The sequence below is a fragment of the Gossypium hirsutum genome, chromosome A10 (genome assembly GCF_007990345.1).
Source record: "Gossypium hirsutum isolate 1008001.06 chromosome A10, Gossypium_hirsutum_v2.1, whole genome shotgun sequence".
NCBI classification, from domain to species: Eukaryota; Viridiplantae; Streptophyta; class Magnoliopsida; order Malvales; family Malvaceae; genus Gossypium; species Gossypium hirsutum.
The window spans coordinates 1,478,145-1,493,526 of record NC_053433.1 but is presented as its reverse complement, the minus strand read 5'-3'; the positions used below and the strand labels follow the sequence as shown (position 1 = coordinate 1,493,526).

General features: G+C 34.7%; 3 protein-coding genes across 3 annotated transcripts; 2 read left to right on the top strand and 1 right to left on the bottom strand.

Annotated features, from left to right (window-relative positions):
• Nucleotides 1-5,272: 5,272 nt before the first annotated feature.
• Nucleotides 5,273-6,710, top strand: LOC107925096 (uncharacterized). The gene is made up of 3 exons (XM_016855663.2): nt 5,273-5,468; nt 5,558-5,763; nt 6,374-6,710. The coding sequence occupies exons 1-3, from the start codon at nt 5,319-5,321 to the stop codon at nt 6,576-6,578; spliced, it is 561 nt and encodes a 186-aa protein (XP_016711152.1). The 5' UTR covers nt 5,273-5,318; the 3' UTR covers nt 6,579-6,710.
• Nucleotides 6,711-7,704: 994 nt separating this feature from the next.
• Nucleotides 7,705-9,382, bottom strand: LOC107924939 (oxygen-evolving enhancer protein 3, chloroplastic). Its single transcript, XM_016855517.2, has 3 exons — nt 8,917-9,382; nt 7,987-8,282; nt 7,705-7,899 (listed from the first exon to the last, which is right to left on the bottom strand). The coding sequence occupies exons 1-3, from the start codon at nt 9,215-9,217 to the stop codon at nt 7,801-7,803; spliced, it is 696 nt and encodes a 231-aa protein (XP_016711006.1). The 5' UTR covers nt 9,218-9,382; the 3' UTR covers nt 7,705-7,800.
• Nucleotides 9,383-10,332: 950 nt separating this feature from the next.
• On the top strand, nt 10,333-15,376 carry LOC107925286 (kinesin-like protein KIN-14C). Its single transcript, XM_016855935.2, has 17 exons — nt 10,333-10,634; nt 10,738-10,980; nt 11,070-11,214; nt 11,286-11,395; nt 11,491-11,610; nt 11,714-11,917; nt 12,305-12,514; nt 12,590-12,664; nt 12,775-12,921; nt 13,010-13,148; nt 13,231-13,340; nt 13,638-13,799; nt 13,880-14,100; nt 14,400-14,481; nt 14,564-14,668; nt 14,751-14,855; nt 14,938-15,376. Exons 1-17 carry the CDS (start codon nt 10,590-10,592, stop codon nt 15,121-15,123), a joined length of 2,409 nt encoding a protein of 802 aa, XP_016711424.2. The 5' UTR covers nt 10,333-10,589; the 3' UTR covers nt 15,124-15,376.
• The last annotated feature ends 6 nt before the right edge of the window (nt 15,377-15,382 follow it).

Below are 15,382 nucleotides of genomic sequence, written 5' to 3'. Positions count from 1 at the left end.
GGGCTCACAATCACTTTGAGAGATGGATTACTAAAAGTAGTAGCTGGGCAACTGACGGTGATGAAAGGCACAAGAAGAAATAACTTGTATTTTTTAAATGGAAATACAGTTATTGGATCAACATCAACAGTTTCTACAAAAGATGTAGATTCAGAGGCTACCAGATTATGGCATATGCGATTGGGACATGCTGGTGAAAAAGCTTTGCAGACATTGGTGAAGCAAGGCTTATTGAAAGGTGCAAATTCTTGCAAAATGGAATTCTGTGAACATTATGTTCTGGGCAAGCAGAAGAGGGTAAAATTTGGTTCAGCAATTCACAATACGAAAGGAATTCTGGACTATGTTCACAGTGATGTGTGGGGACCTACCAAAGTGGCTTCTTTGGGAGGTACGCACTATTTTGTCACTTTTCTTGATGATTATTCAAGAAAAGTATGGGTGTATCTAATGAAAAGAAAAAATGAAGTTTTGAATGCATTTCTGAAGTGGAAGAAGATGGTGGAGACTCAGACAGGTCGAAAGGTCAAACGACTTCGATCAGATAATGGTACTGAGTACAAAAACGATCCATTTCTACAAGTATGCCAAGATGAGGGCATTGTGCGACACTTCACTGTTCGGGATACACCACAGCAAAATGGGGTGGCAGAACGCATGAATCGGACTATACTGGAGAAAGTTCGATGTATGTTGTCCAATGCTGGATTGGGCAAGGAATTTTGGGCTGAGGCAGTTACATATGCGTGCCATCTAATTAACCGATTGCCATCAGCTGCAATAAATGGAAAAACTCCTATGGAGATGTGGACTGGTAAACCTGCTACTGATTATGATTCTTTACATGTTTTTGGTTCCACTGCATATTATCATGTAAAAGAATCTAAGTTAGACCCAAGAGCAAAGAAAGCATTATTCATGGGTATAACTGGTGGTGTAAAAGGATACCGTCTCTGGTGTCCTGATACAAGGAAGATTGTTTTCAGTAGAGATGTAACTTTTGATGAATCAACCATGATGAAGAACGAGGATTCGCAAAAGGATGACAAAACCAGTAGTACTTTGCAGCAGGTGGAGTTTGAAAAGGTTAATGATGATCCAGCTAATATTGAAAGAACAAATGATGAAGAAGTTTCGACCCAAGAACTTCTACAGCAACAAGATTCAATTGCATATAGGAGGCCAAGAAGAGAGATTCGTAAGCCTGCTCGCTTTGACGATATGGTGGCCTATGCACTTCCAATTGCAGATGATGATGTTCCTTCCACTTACACAGAAGCAATAAGTAACTCTGATGGTGTAAAGTGGAAGCAAGCTATGAATGAAGAAATGCAGTCTCTTCATAAAAATAGGACTTGGGAGTTGGTGAGACTGCCCAAGGGAAAGAAGGCAATTGGATGCAAATGGGTATATGCAAAGAAGGAAGGATTTCCTGGTAAAAATGAAATTCGATACAAGGCTAGATTGGTAGCAAAGGGTTACGCTCAGAAAGAAGGAATAGACTACAATGAAGTGTTTTCTCCAGTTGTGAAGCATTCGTCTATTCGGATTTTGCTAGCCTTGGTTGCGCAATATGATCTTGAACTAGTTCAGCTTGATGTGAAGACCGCGTTTTTACACGGTGATTTGGAAGAGGAAATCTATATGACTCAGCCAGATGGATTCAAGGTTGCTGGAAAAGAAAATTGGGTTTGCAAATTGACAAAGTCGCTTTATGGATTGAAGCAATCTCCGAGGCAGTGGTACAAGCGATTTGATCAGTTCATGAAAGGGCAAAGGTACACAAGAAGTAAATTTGATCATTGCGTGTATTTTCAGAAGCTACAAGAAGGAACTTTCATATACTTGCTCTTATATGTTGATGATATGCTAATAGCATCTAAGAGCAAAGTTGAGATTGAAAGATTGAAGACTCAACTCAATCTCGAGTTTGAGATGAAAGATCTAGGAGAAGCTAAAAAGATTCTCGGCATGGAAATATGTAGAGATAGAGCTCATGGCAGAGTTAGCTTGTCTCAGAAGCAGTATTTGAAGAAAGTACTACAGCAGTTCGGTATGAACGAGCAGACCAAACCTGTAAGTACCCCGTTGGCTTCTCATTTCAAGCTTTCTGCACAACTATCTCCTTCGACGAATACGGAACAAGAATACATGTTGCAAGTTCCGTATTCTAATGCAGTGGGTAGCTTGATGTATGCAATGGTGTGTACAAGACCCGACATTTCACAGGCAGTTAGTATAGTGAGCAGGTATATGCATAATCCTGGAAAAGGACATTGGCAAGCTGTGAAATGGATTCTACGGTATATTCAGAAGACCGTGGATGTTGGATTACTGTTCAAGCAGGATAATACACTTGGTAAAGGTGTTATTGGGTACGTTGATTCTGACTATGCCGGTGATTTGGACAAGCGAAGATCAACCACCGGTTATGTGTTTACACTTGCTGGAGGACCAATAAGTTGGAAGTCTACACTATAGTCTACAGTTGCATTGTCAACCACAGAAGCCGAGTACATGGCTGTAACAGAGGCTGTAAAGGAGGCTGTTTGGTTACAAGGTATGGCTAAAACCTTGGGGTTGGTTCAGGAGCATATTAACGTGTATTGTGATAGTCAAAGTGCTATTCATTTAGCAAAGAATCAAGTCTATCATGCACGTACAAAACATATCGACGTACGATTCCATTTTGTGCGGGAAATTATTGAAGAGGGGAAAATTTGTCTTCAGAAGATCAAGACTGCAGATAATCCCGCAGATATGATGACCAAGGTGGTAACAGCAACCAAGTTCGAACATTGTTTGAACTTGATTAATATCCTGCAAGTTTAACAGTTGAAGAAGGCACTATCAAGTATTGTTGTCAAAAGCAGAAAGAATTGTGTGAAGATAAGATTATCCTAATCAAATCTTCAAGGTGGAGATTATTAGAATATACCCATACCCCATACCTTGCCCATACCTTTCCCATACCTACCCATACTTTGGAAAGGTCAAAGTTATGGGCACTAAATATTTATTTAGTGTTGGGCATGGGATAATAGCAATTTTTGGTCCCTAAGTGAATAGGGACTTTGCAAGGTGGCCCTTGAATCTCAACTATAAATAGGCCAACCATTGCTCATTCTCATCATCCCACACTTGCCATTCTCTACTTAAGGCAATTGTTCTCTCTCCCTATTTGTAAAGTTTCACTTGTATTTTTGGAGTGAAATATATTTGGTAGTGCCCGAGGACGTAGGCAGGATTTGCCGAACCTCGTTAAAATTCTGGTGTTCTTTACTATTTATTGTTCATATTTTGTGAATTTGATTGTAGTGATTTATTGTGCTATTAAATTACGATAGAGGGATATTCTGGCTAGGAAAGACTTGGTACTTAAGTGATCCTCGTGATCCACCTCTCTTTCCTGGGAATTGAACTTAGTGTGATTTTTTAGTACAATAATTTTACTCTTTCACACGTTTCCGCACAACACCTGACATGCTCAACATGAGACAATGAGAGCAAATGAACATAGCAGGTGGATGAGTCAATCTCGAGGCAAGCACCTCTGAAACCTCTTTTAAGATCAGCTCACAATTCATATTCTTCAACCTTAATCATTTCCTCCTTGTTAATCACTAACTTCACCATCAGAAAGAGATTGGAATGCCAATTCCGATACTCATAATTTATTTTCCTCCTTGCAGGGCCTTTCCCCTTCACAGTCCAGATTCCAACCCAAATTTATACCTATTTGAGCTTGTATTAACATACTCGAATTTGGTCAATTCTAATATCATTATTTTTAAAATTTTGAAATTTCAATCATAATACAAATTATAGCTTTCAGAGTGAGTAGGTCAAATTTTTCTATTAATATTATATTATGTGTAAGTTGTGGATTTAACTATTATTCTCTTATTTGATCATTTTTAATTACTACATTTTACGATTTTTAAAATTTCAATATTGACTCAAATTGTAACCATTAAATCCATTTACTAAAATAATGTGATTTTTTAAGTATTATGTAAAAATAATAAGTTAAACATGACATTATAAATTTGACAATATCATACTCAAATTGTTCATATAGTAAGTACAAACAAAATAATTAATATTATTTAGGTATCAATTAATACAAATCGTTTTAATCATAAATCAGTACTAAATAATTTTAAGTTTCATTCAAATCAAAATTTTAATATATTTCGATTCGATAAACACAATCCATTGTAATTTTTTGAAGTATTTTCGTTCAATGTGTAATATATAATTTTTTCCCCTCGAAATGGAGAAAGAATTTTCTTGTTAGAGAAAGAAATTTTACGTTGTATTAGTCGATTGGGCCTTTTTGTTAAGAACTAAAATTCAAATGGGCTTCTAAGTAAAAGTCAACCTATGCAAAAAAATTATCTCAGAAGCAATTTCAAATAATTCCCAAGCATACTCCTTGATTATTCTATGCGCAAGGCATGTTTGCTTTATGAGAATTTTCACTTTTTTTTAGAGAGATTTTATAAGTGAGAGATACTATGCATAAGATTTAAAACTTTAACATTTGACAATATTGTTAAGATTTTATTGAAATTTAAAATTGTTAAAAAAGTAAGTTAAACAATGATTCCGGTCTTTCTATTATATTGAAATTTGAAATTTGAAATTTAATAATATATATACTTGAATTTGACATGACTTAGCTAATTTAAATTAGTAATATGGTTAAAGTGATAGAAGTAAAATTTTTTTTGAAGACATGATTAAGCATTCAGTTTACATGTAAACTTTTCTATTGGATTAAGTAATTTAGACTAACTAATAATATTATAAAAGTAAAAAACATCAAATTATGTGAAATTAAAGTATGAAAATTAAATCTCACATTAAATTTAGCATACTAAAGGGACCGAATCTAGAATTTGACCTAAAAAATATATATGCATGGCATTTCCTTCTGAATGTTTGATTCGATTCCAGGCTTTCAACTAAGGTTTATGATGAATGTCATTTGCTTCACAAAGTTGCATTGGTACCATCTTTTCTTTAGATTCCAACACACAATCCAAGGATAAAAGAATTGATTGATCGATGTGTTTTTTTCTATAAAAAAAAAAACTACTTTTCTTGTCATCCATGGAAGGAATATGAATTTCAAAAAGAAAAAGCAAAGTGCCAAAATTAAAAAATTGTATGAGCTAAAAAGAAGCTTTTTAATCCAAAAACAAGCAGCTCAACAGCCAAATCACTTTCGTATATGTTACTAATCTGCATGCATGTTCCCTACTTTATTCTTATTTTCCTCTTCATTAATACTCCATATATAGCCTTTATAAATGGTTCCATTCACTGACAGATATCTGCAAATATTTATTACAGTAAAAAAAATGGCAACAAACGCTTGTATTCTGATTTGTTTATTGATCATAGCTTTGGATATTACTGCTGGGATACTTGGCATTGAGGCTGAAAAAGCTGAAAACAAGGTATGTTTTAGAATGTAAAGAGAATTATAATCATTGATCCTTTGTTGTTTTTTTTCATGGTGTATGTGTTTTTTTTATTTATTAAACAGGCTATGCATTTGGGGGCGGGGCATGTTGAGTGTAGAAACACCAGTTCTCAAGCTTACAGGCTAGGTTTTGCAGCATTGGTACTACTTAGCCTTGCTCATGTTATTGGGACCTTACTTGGTGGGTGTGTCTGTATTTGGAGAAAGGGAAATTCAAACAAAGCATCTGTCATCAAATATTTAGCGGTGGCTTTCCTCATTATCTCATGGTATGTCTTCTAATTAATATACCAGTGTGAGGAGCCAATCCAACAATTCATTAAACACCTCCAACTAAAAGGGATTAAAACGGATTTTTATCCCTTAATTAGGGGTGACCAAAGCTATTGCCTGTCCCTTCTAGCTATGTCTCTGTTGGTGTCCATAGGTGGTAGGGGGTGTGCATATATGATTTCAATGTTATGTATAGGATTAGTAGGTGGTCCGAAAAAACTCGAATTCTGAAATCATTATTATTGAGAGTGTTAGGGTTATGTGACCCGAATCTCGTTTGATTTGGTCTGAAAATTTTAAGGTGCAACTTACTTGTTAAAGAAATTAAATAGAGAAACAAAATTAGAGATTTATGGGTCAAAGGTTTTAGGGCTAAAATGATTTTTTTATAAAGTTGAAAGATAAAAAAAAAATCATTGTATTTGTTTTAAACAAACTTAACTTTTTATGTAAACCTATTTTACAAGCTTAACTTTTTTTTTAAAAAAAACTTCTCCAAAAACAAAAGTTATTGTTATGCTAACATAAATATTAGAATTATAAATAAATTTTAATTTAATGTGTAATTTAATGTATAAATTTTAATTTAGTGTATTTAATCTACAGGATCATATTAGTGGTGGGATTAATAATGCTGATTATAGGGACATTGTCAAACTCATCTAAGTCAGGATATTCATGCGGCATATCCCACCATCGGATGTTTACCATTGGAGGGTTTCTGTGTTTCATCCATGGAGTTTTCACGGTTGCTTACTATTTATCAGCCACCGCAGTAGGCCGAGAATGGCCTCGAAACACCACTTCCTGATTTGCCTTTTCCCTACTTTCTCCATGCTTTGTAACAAATGCCAACAACTCACATTCTTTATTTGTATTCATATTTTGGATGTAATTCACGTTTTTATTTTTGTGTTCATGAAATATTTGAAATTTATTGTGATGGTTAGAGTGTTCATAGGTCGAATTATTCTTCTAAATTTAAAAGTCTATTCAAAATTTGAAAAGTATAAGAAAAATATTAAGTCTAAAAAATAAACTTCAACAAATAAATTAGACATACTTAAAATATAAACATTCAAGACCTAACCCTAGCTTAGCACATTTTCTATGTTTATAATATATTATATTAAATTATTTTTTATATATATATTATACAATTTATAACACAGAAAAACTAAATCTATAATAATATATAGTACTATGATATAAATATTAAAAAATGATAAAATGTCTATGTATAAAATTTTAATAAATGGAAATTATTAATTATTAAATATAAAATTAAAAAATGATATAAATATGGTTTTTTTAATTAAGAAATAATATAAGAGGCTTAAAATGGGCCTGTGTTAACCATTTACAAATATGGGCAAACATGAAAAAAACTTTAGATTTATATTTCAAGTTGAGCAGAGTTTCAGTAGCATAAAATGTATCAATATCATGTTTAAGTCTGACCTGACCATGAACACCTTTAATGATGGTAAAGTGCTTGCACAAACCAACAAGTTTCAATTTGATCAAAATTTGCTATTATTTCATTTATTATATGTAAGTTATGGATTTGTTCAATTTTAAACTCTTAACTATTTCAAAATTTACAATTTCAATCATGACCCAAATAGTAACTCTTAAATCTGTTAGGTATAATTCTGTTATTAATATTGTACTAGGCATAAGTTATGAATTTTATTTTATTCTCCAATTTGATCATTTTTAATTACTATACTTTTCAAATTTTGAGATTTCAATTCCGACTCCAATATTTTCAGTGAAAATAACAAATTGACAAGATATTATATATGTGATAATATGTTTATTAAATGAACTTTGGTCAAGTTGAAATTTTAAAATTTATTAAAAATTAAAAATGATCAATTAAAATACAAAAAATTAAATCCGCACCTTATTAATATCACAATTTGACATTTCAATTTCGACCATAGATAAAGGTTCTCTTTGGATAGCATAAAAATGAAAGTTTCTCTACAAACGATCAACAATGCTTACATTAAAATACAACAATTCCCTTAGCCAAGCTTGGCAATAACTTCATTCAAAGCTGATGCAGTCTCGGCATAGTACTTTTCTGCTTCAGGGGTGCTCTTGATCTTGGCTGCATGGTCAAGCTACACGGAAAAAAAATTCATATCAGAATGGTAAGTTATAATATTTCGTTAAATAATATAAATTAATCTGTATACTTCAAAACTTACTCCATCAATGGTATTGAAGAGCTTTTTAGTGAGTTCATCGAGAGATTTCTTTTCATCTTTGGGCTTGGAAGAAATAACAGTTTTAAGGTCAAAGCGGAGGTACTCAGCCTTGAGACGAAGGTCATTCATGACATAGGGCCATGCTTTTTTGTCGATCAAGGTCTTGACACCAAGGATGTCTTTGGCTGATTCCTTTGCCCTCTGAGCCGCTTGTGCCGGAGTCAATGGTTGGAGGAAAAACCGATCTTTGTACGCCAGATCAAGGTCTCTTGGCTCATCGGAATTCAAAGTTCCGGCTGCCAAGAACATGGTTTGGCTATCAAATTATTGAACCATATCACATGCTGATGATTGGGTTAATTGTACCAAATGTATTTTTCAGGTAAAAGTAAATGGAGTCCTCCATATTAAAAATCGAATTGCATTTTATTTTTTTATTTAAAAAATGAGTAAATTAGTCTTTCTACGCTCAAACAGTAAACTGGTTCTTTTGTTAAAAATTCAATCCATTTTGTGTTAAAAATTAGTTTTTGTACATGTGGCACATCAAGTATCCCTATTTGATTATTCTATTATTCACGCTAATTTTTAATAGTATAAATCAATAAAAATTTTAATAAAAAATTCAATTTACTCTTTAATCTAATATATATGGTTTAACTTGTCCATTTTTTAGTAAAAGATGCAAAATGTTATCTAGCTCTTAGTATAAGAGTATCCATAATATAGTTACTCTTTTTCACTACGATCCATATTTTAAATCCATTTCAAACTTCAAAACATTTTAATTATATCTTCAAAGTATTATGAAGATATCAATCATGTCTGAATAGCCAATTTAAGCTAATAGCATTAGCTTAGGAGTTAAATACTAGCTGTAATCGAAGCAAGTAAAGTGATGATTTGAAAGGATAATTGAAGAAGACTTACGCAATCCACCGGAGGGTGGTGGAGGCGGGCCAACCTTGATGCTTCGTGCATCAGCAAGCACAGCTTGAACAAAGGAGCCAGTAGCCAAACCAGCAGCAACAAGACCCAGCACAGCTCTGCGTCCAGTTTCAGGCTCGGCAGGGACCTGTTGAGCTCTAACGGTAAAACCAGGTCTAGCCACAGCCACCCTGTTGGTGCTAGCAACGTTCAACCGGGTTTGGCCGCTGAGTTGGAGACTACCTTCCAACACAGCTTGTGAAGAGCCACGTAAACCAGTCATCGATGCCATTGCTTGTGCCATTGCAACCCAAATGTCTTTCAAAAATGAGGTAAGTATCGAAATGTGGGATTATATTTTTTTTTAATGTTTGGTCCAATTATTTTGTTCGTTGTTTATGTGATGTAGATTGGTTTGGGGCACACACATGCCTTATCTGCCATTTTCGGATAAGTTGGATATGGCTTTAAACCAATTGTTATGAGCCATGTGGTGGACGATGATTTTGGGCATTGGACATGCTGGATTGGGTTTCGTATGACCTGGTTTATGTTTCGACACGTGGACTTTACAAAGATTTCGACTATCGACTTCAATGAATGTTCACTAATGTTGTGAACCATTCTTCCTCTCACTAATGTAGAGCAATGATAGTTATTGGTAGATAAAACCAATTGATACAATTTTGTATTTTAATTTACAAAAATTTATAATTCAATCATGATTATCTAGCTTCTTTTGAATTATCAATTATCTTAAAGAGATGGAATCTTGAAAAATAATGTTACTTCATTTGAGTTTTTCGATGTTTAAAACATCGGTAATGAGATAGGTTTGTAATATAATCAACAGTGAGTCACCGAGACTCTTTCGCATCACATTACTTTGCTTGCCTATGAGACTTCCCGCTCTGAATTGCTTCAAGTGAAAATTGCTCCCCATTTCAGCATTAGGATTTTTTACCTCTTGGTCCTTGAATTGTTAAGGACTTTTGACTCTTAACGAAATTTTTCAGAAATTAAATCGATGGTCGAATTAATTAAGTCATTAGTTCAACTAATCTAGATGGTTCATCTGATTTAATTAAATAATTTTATTAAAAAATTAATAAAAAAATCAATCAACTAATTTAATGTTGGTTCAAACTGATTTGAAAAACCAATTCAATAAATTCATAGATCAATTGATCCAACTCTTTATTCGGGATTCAATCTGGTCCCGAAAATAGTGTTAGCTTCCAAATTGACGTAAGTTTTCTTTTCTTCTAAAGGCCCAATGTTTGAATCAGTGAAGTCCAATCAACATGGATCATTCACTAAACACGCAGATGGAGCGGGTTAAGATCAATAGATCCGACTCAAACGGGCCCAAAGAAACTTAGTTACCGTTATGTACTATTTGTCTATTTCTTATTACATAGAAAAGACCGCCAGATCTAATTTCAAATCAATTCAAAAATCAATCCCCTAAGGCTCCCCCCCAATTTCACAACGCTATCTTTCCCCCTTTTTTTCAAACCCTAACGTTCCAATTGGTTCCCCAATTTCAAATTTCTCCAGGAAAATCAAATCGATCTTCAATTTCAATCTTTTCTCCCACATCAACGGCTCAGATTCTAATATTTCTCTCTGATTCCTTCACCAATAGTAGCAACAGCTTTCACTGAGTTTCAACTATGGCTTCCCGTATTCAGAGCCGACCTCCTCGCAGTCCTTCATCTGTAAATGAAGTTTCTATTTTTTTTTCGTTTTCTGATTCCTTTATTTAAATGTTTCGATTTGTTTGTTTTAATCATTAGCTACCTTTTTTTATTATTAATTTAGAGGAAGGAGCTTGGAGATGAAAATCCATTAGATAAACGGAGAAGGCTTGGAGCAATGGGGAGAGGAGCGGGACCCACAGGAACGGCGCGAACAAGGCAGCCGTTTGCCGTTGTTAACAACCGTCAAGATGTTAATACCGCTGCCGTTGCAAATGCCGAGGAATGTTCTAATCATGAATTCACTAAAGAAGAAGTGGAAGCGATATTGAATGAGAAGCCGAAAGCGAAAAAGTTCGATCTCAAGGTGAAATCAATGTTGTAATTTTTTACTTTTGTTGTTTATTTGTTGTTATCATTGTTTATATTGGTTGGTGATTATTTGGTTTACTGTAGGCTAAATATGAACACGCAGCTGAGCATAATAAAAAGCTTAAGCTTTGTGTGAAATGGTTTCAACAATGTGATGAGAATCATGTAATTGATGCTGAGAAGCTTAAGAGTTCATTGGAATCTGCTGAGAAAAGATGCATTGATACAGGTACTTGTACTGCTACCCTGGGTTATTTAGAATTACTGCTTGATTTAGTTAATTAACTTTTGATTCTACAGAGTTGGAGAAGAAAAACAAGGAGGAAGAATTGAATACTATTATTTCTGAATTAAGGGACAATAATGCATCTCTAGAGGAGAAGCTTTCCAAGGAAGTGTCTGAAAAGCTCGTAAGATTTTAATCTTTATAATCTGTCTTGGGTATTTGTTTTTCTTTAATTTTATTTATACGTTTATTTTTTATTTTATTTTATAAAAAAACTAGGATGCTATTGATCGCCATACAAGCGAAAATGAAGCTAGGGTTGCTGCTGAAAAGTCAGTTGCTTCACTGACAGAAGAGCTTGAAAGAGCTCAGCAGGATGTAGCAGCTGCTAATGAAAGGGTAATAAATAAATCTCTTTGCTTTTTTTCCTTTTTCTTTTGAAAATTGGTGCTATTATTATAATCTTGTTGCTTTTCAGGCTGAATTTGGTTGAATTTTGCAGGCTGCTTCGCTTGATAATACACACAAGCGATTACAAGAGTATATCCTGAGTCTTCAACAGTACAATTCCAAATTGATTACTGACCTTGAAACAGTTCGTGAGTCACTCAAACGAGTAGAAAAGGAGAAACTGACAATAGTGGAGAATCTTAGCACTTTGAGGGGCCACTGTAGCTCATTGCAAGAACAATTGACCTTGTCAAGAGTAAGTTTTTATATCAGCCTTTTTTTTTCTTTGTTAGCTTTTTAGGTTAGTTCTTTTGCTTTTCCCCTTTCCATATTCCATTTCAAGTGATTAATGGATTTTGAAGAACTCCGTTTGGTGTTGTTGGGCTTTTATCGTTCAATCTTATAGTTGAGATAGATTTTCCTGATGACTAATTCTGAACTGACATAAAAATTCTATAAGGGTCTTTCATGCAACTCTTCTGTTTTTCTTCTCAAGCAATGCAAACTAAGTTTCTTTGATAGGTGGTTTACCATAAACATGTGTGCAGTGATCACGCCTGTTTGCATTCTTTTGCACTGAGGTTTACGTATACGAGACAACAAATATCATGTTCAATATATTTTGGGATCATACTATTCTCAGGTTTCACAAGATGATGCTGTTAATCAAAAGGAAACTTTAGCAAATGAAGTCAAATGCTTACGAGGGGAACTACAACAAGTCAGGGATGATCGTGACCGACAAGTGTCACAAGTGCAGGCACTATCTGCTGAAGTTACGAAATACAAAGAAAGTACTGGAAAATCGTTAGCAGAGTTAGATAACTTAACAATGAAATTGAAGTCCTTGGAGGTTGGGTGATTTTGTTTATCATAAGTGATATAATGCTTCTTGGCAAGCTTTACTCATGCTAGGCGACTTTTGCAGGACACATGCTCTTCTCAGAGAGAGCAAATAAGAATACTGGAGCTTCAGCTTGCTGCTGCAAATGAGAAACTAAAGGTACAATCGCTTGAAATTAGACAGGAATACTTGTGTTTTATCTTGTTTTGCAAAAATATCATGAATGTAGCTCTTGATGTCGTAGCTTGTTCTTTTCTTCCTATCTTTAGATGACCGATTTATCAGCTTCAGAAACAAGGATGGAATATTTAGAACAAAAAAGAATCATGAAAGAACTACAAGATCGGCTGGCAGATATGGAACATAAATTGATTGATGGAGAGAACTTGAGGAAAAAGTTACATAATACTATTCTGGTACTACTGCCTTATCACCTTGTTTGCTACTTTAATTGCAGAAATGAATATAGTTTTGGAAATGAAGCTAAATGATCTTTAATTGCAGGAACTAAAAGGAAACATTCGAGTTTTTTGTCGGGTACGTCCTTTATTACCGGATGATGGTGCTGCAGCAGAAGATGCAATCGTCTCTTACCCTACATCAACGGAATCTCTTGGCCGTGGCGTTGACTTGATACAAAGTGGTATGAACATAGATGCTCTTTCTATGTTATTCAATTTCTGTTTAATATTGAAGGCCTTGACCATTTTATTTCTCTCCGGCAGGACAAAAGTATCCTTTCACATTTGATAAGGTTTTCAATCATGAGGCTTCACAGCAAGATGTTTTTGTGGAGATATCTCAGTTGGTACAGAGTGCCCTTGATGGATACAAGGTGATTTTTCTATTCAATTGTTTTTGCAAACTTGAGCAAAAATTTTACTAATCTAGAAATGTTGTTCATATGGTGGGTAAGAATTGTTTTGTTTCAAAATCGAGGAATATTACGTTTGGTGACTTCTTTTGGACATGGCATTTCTTTTTGAAGCTGAATTCTACAATGGCTGTGGTGTTAGCTAAGTTATAAAATCATTAGTACTAGTCTGCGATTGCTATATGATCTGCATTATTTGCCCTTTGCTACAAAGGAAATATGGATTCATAGATTGCTGGTGTTTATTTTGTTTGGCAGGTTTGTATATTTGCTTATGGACAGACAGGTTCAGGCAAGACTTACACCATGATGGGAAGGCCAGAAGCCTCAGAACAGAAAGGGTTGATACCGCGTTCTTTGGAGCAGATATTCCAAAGTAGTCAGGTGCTGCGAGCACAAGGATGGAAATACAAAATGCAGGTAATTTACTTTGATCTTGATTTCCACTTATTATATTGGTTAATCATGGTTTTAACCACACCCTTTCTAATATCTTTTAGGCTTCAATGTTGGAAATATACAATGAAACCATCCGCGATCTGTTATCAAATAATCGATCATCTGGCTCAGATCCAACACGTCCTGAAAATTCAGTTTCCGGAAAGCAATACACAATTAAACATGATGCAAACGGTAATACATATGTCAGTGACTTGACCATTGTTGATGTTAGCAGCATATCAGAGATTTCCTCACTTTTACGGCAGGCTGCTCAAAGCAGGTAAAATCGCTTAGAGTTTTGCATTAAACATACCTTTGAAAATGTTTCAACAATGTTATATTAGAGTTAAATTGTGCCAGAAATTGTTTCAACAATTCATACAAATGATTTAACCTTATTAACTATCAAATGTTTATGAATGATATAGTTCTCTAGTGTGGGTGCCAATATAAAAAAACTAAAAGCAAGAACAAAAAGTTGTCTCTGATATTATGCAATTCCTCATTAGTTTTGGTCTCAATGACCATGCAATAGAACAGTTTTTATGTTTAAGGGGATCACACTTTTCTGCTTTGCAGGTCTGTGGGAAGGACTCAAATGAATGAGCAATCATCAAGAAGTCACATGGTCTTCACATTAAGAATATCGGGAATAAATGAGGTAAATATCCTTTCTTTGAGTATGCTGGTAAGCAGCCGTCCTTTCTCTGTGATACTGACATTTCTTTTCTTTGTTCTTTTAGAGCACTGAGCAACAAGTACAGGGAGTCTTGAACCTTATTGATCTTGCTGGAAGTGAGCGACTGTCAAGAAGTGGTGCTACTGGAGATAGGTTGAAGGAGACTCAGGTGTGTAACATACCTCAGGATTTGTCTGTTCCAAAAATTGTTCTTTCAAGTGCATTATGTTAACCTCGTTCCATGAAATCAGGCAATTAACAAAAGCTTGTCGTGTTTGAGTGATGTCATTTTCGCCTTGGCGAAGAAGGAGGATCATGTGCCGTTTAGGAATTCCAAGTTGACATATCTTCTCCAGGTAATGTGCTCTTGCGGAGCTGTTTCATGTAGTAGAATGATATCGTTTTCGTTGAATCACCGGATTTCCTTTGAAATTACAGCCTTGTCTTGGTGGAGACTCGAAAACTCTTATGTTTGTAAACGTGTCACCTGATCCTTCATCCGTGGGAGAATCACTTTGCTCCCTCCGCTTTGCTGCTAGAGTGAATGCCTGTGAAATTGGAGTTCCCCGTCGTCAAATGACCTTGCGGCCCACTGATTCTCGATTGAGCTGTGGCGGAAGTTAATGATTTATCAGATTCTTTTATAACATTAAGTAACTATCATGATTTGTAATGATATGCCTTTGGTTTGTATCATCATTTCTAGAGGTTCTGCTTTAACCTCCCTACTGCTAATCTGTATTCCTAGATTTCAAATGTGTTTCTGATTGGTCGATTTCATGGACCGGAACAAAACTCCGATTTTATTGGCTTGTCATTATTGTATGATAAAAAAAAATTCATATTTGATGAATACAGAAACAAAGGATTATTGAAATTTCAT

Excerpts from the sequence above, each read along its gene's own strand:
- LOC107924939 (XM_016855517.2), bottom strand. The coding sequence starts at position 9,217 with ATGGCACAAGCAATGGCATCGATGACTGGTTTACGTGGCTCTTCACAA. Across the intron at positions 8,283-8,916 it reads ACCACCCTCCGGTGGATTGC|CCGGAACTTTGAATTCCGAT; the intron begins GTAAGTCTTCTT and ends TGTTCTTGGCAG. Across the intron at positions 7,900-7,986 it reads TCTTCAATACCATTGATGGA|CTTGACCATGCAGCCAAGAT; the intron begins GTAAGTTTTGAA and ends TTTTCCGTGTAG.
- LOC107925096 (XM_016855663.2), top strand. The coding sequence starts at position 5,319 with ATGGTTCCATTCACTGACAGATATCTGCAAATATTTATTACAGTAAAA. Across the intron at positions 5,469-5,557 it reads CTGAAAAAGCTGAAAACAAG|GCTATGCATTTGGGGGCGGG; the intron begins GTATGTTTTAGA and ends TTTATTAAACAG. Across the intron at positions 5,764-6,373 it reads GCTTTCCTCATTATCTCATG|GATCATATTAGTGGTGGGAT; the intron begins GTATGTCTTCTA and ends TTTAATCTACAG.
- LOC107925286 (XM_016855935.2), top strand. The coding sequence starts at position 10,590 with ATGGCTTCCCGTATTCAGAGCCGACCTCCTCGCAGTCCTTCATCT. Across the intron at positions 11,215-11,285 it reads GAAAAGATGCATTGATACAG|AGTTGGAGAAGAAAAACAAG; the intron begins GTACTTGTACTG and ends TTGATTCTACAG. Across the intron at positions 14,856-14,937 it reads AGTTGACATATCTTCTCCAG|CCTTGTCTTGGTGGAGACTC; the intron begins GTAATGTGCTCT and ends TTGAAATTACAG.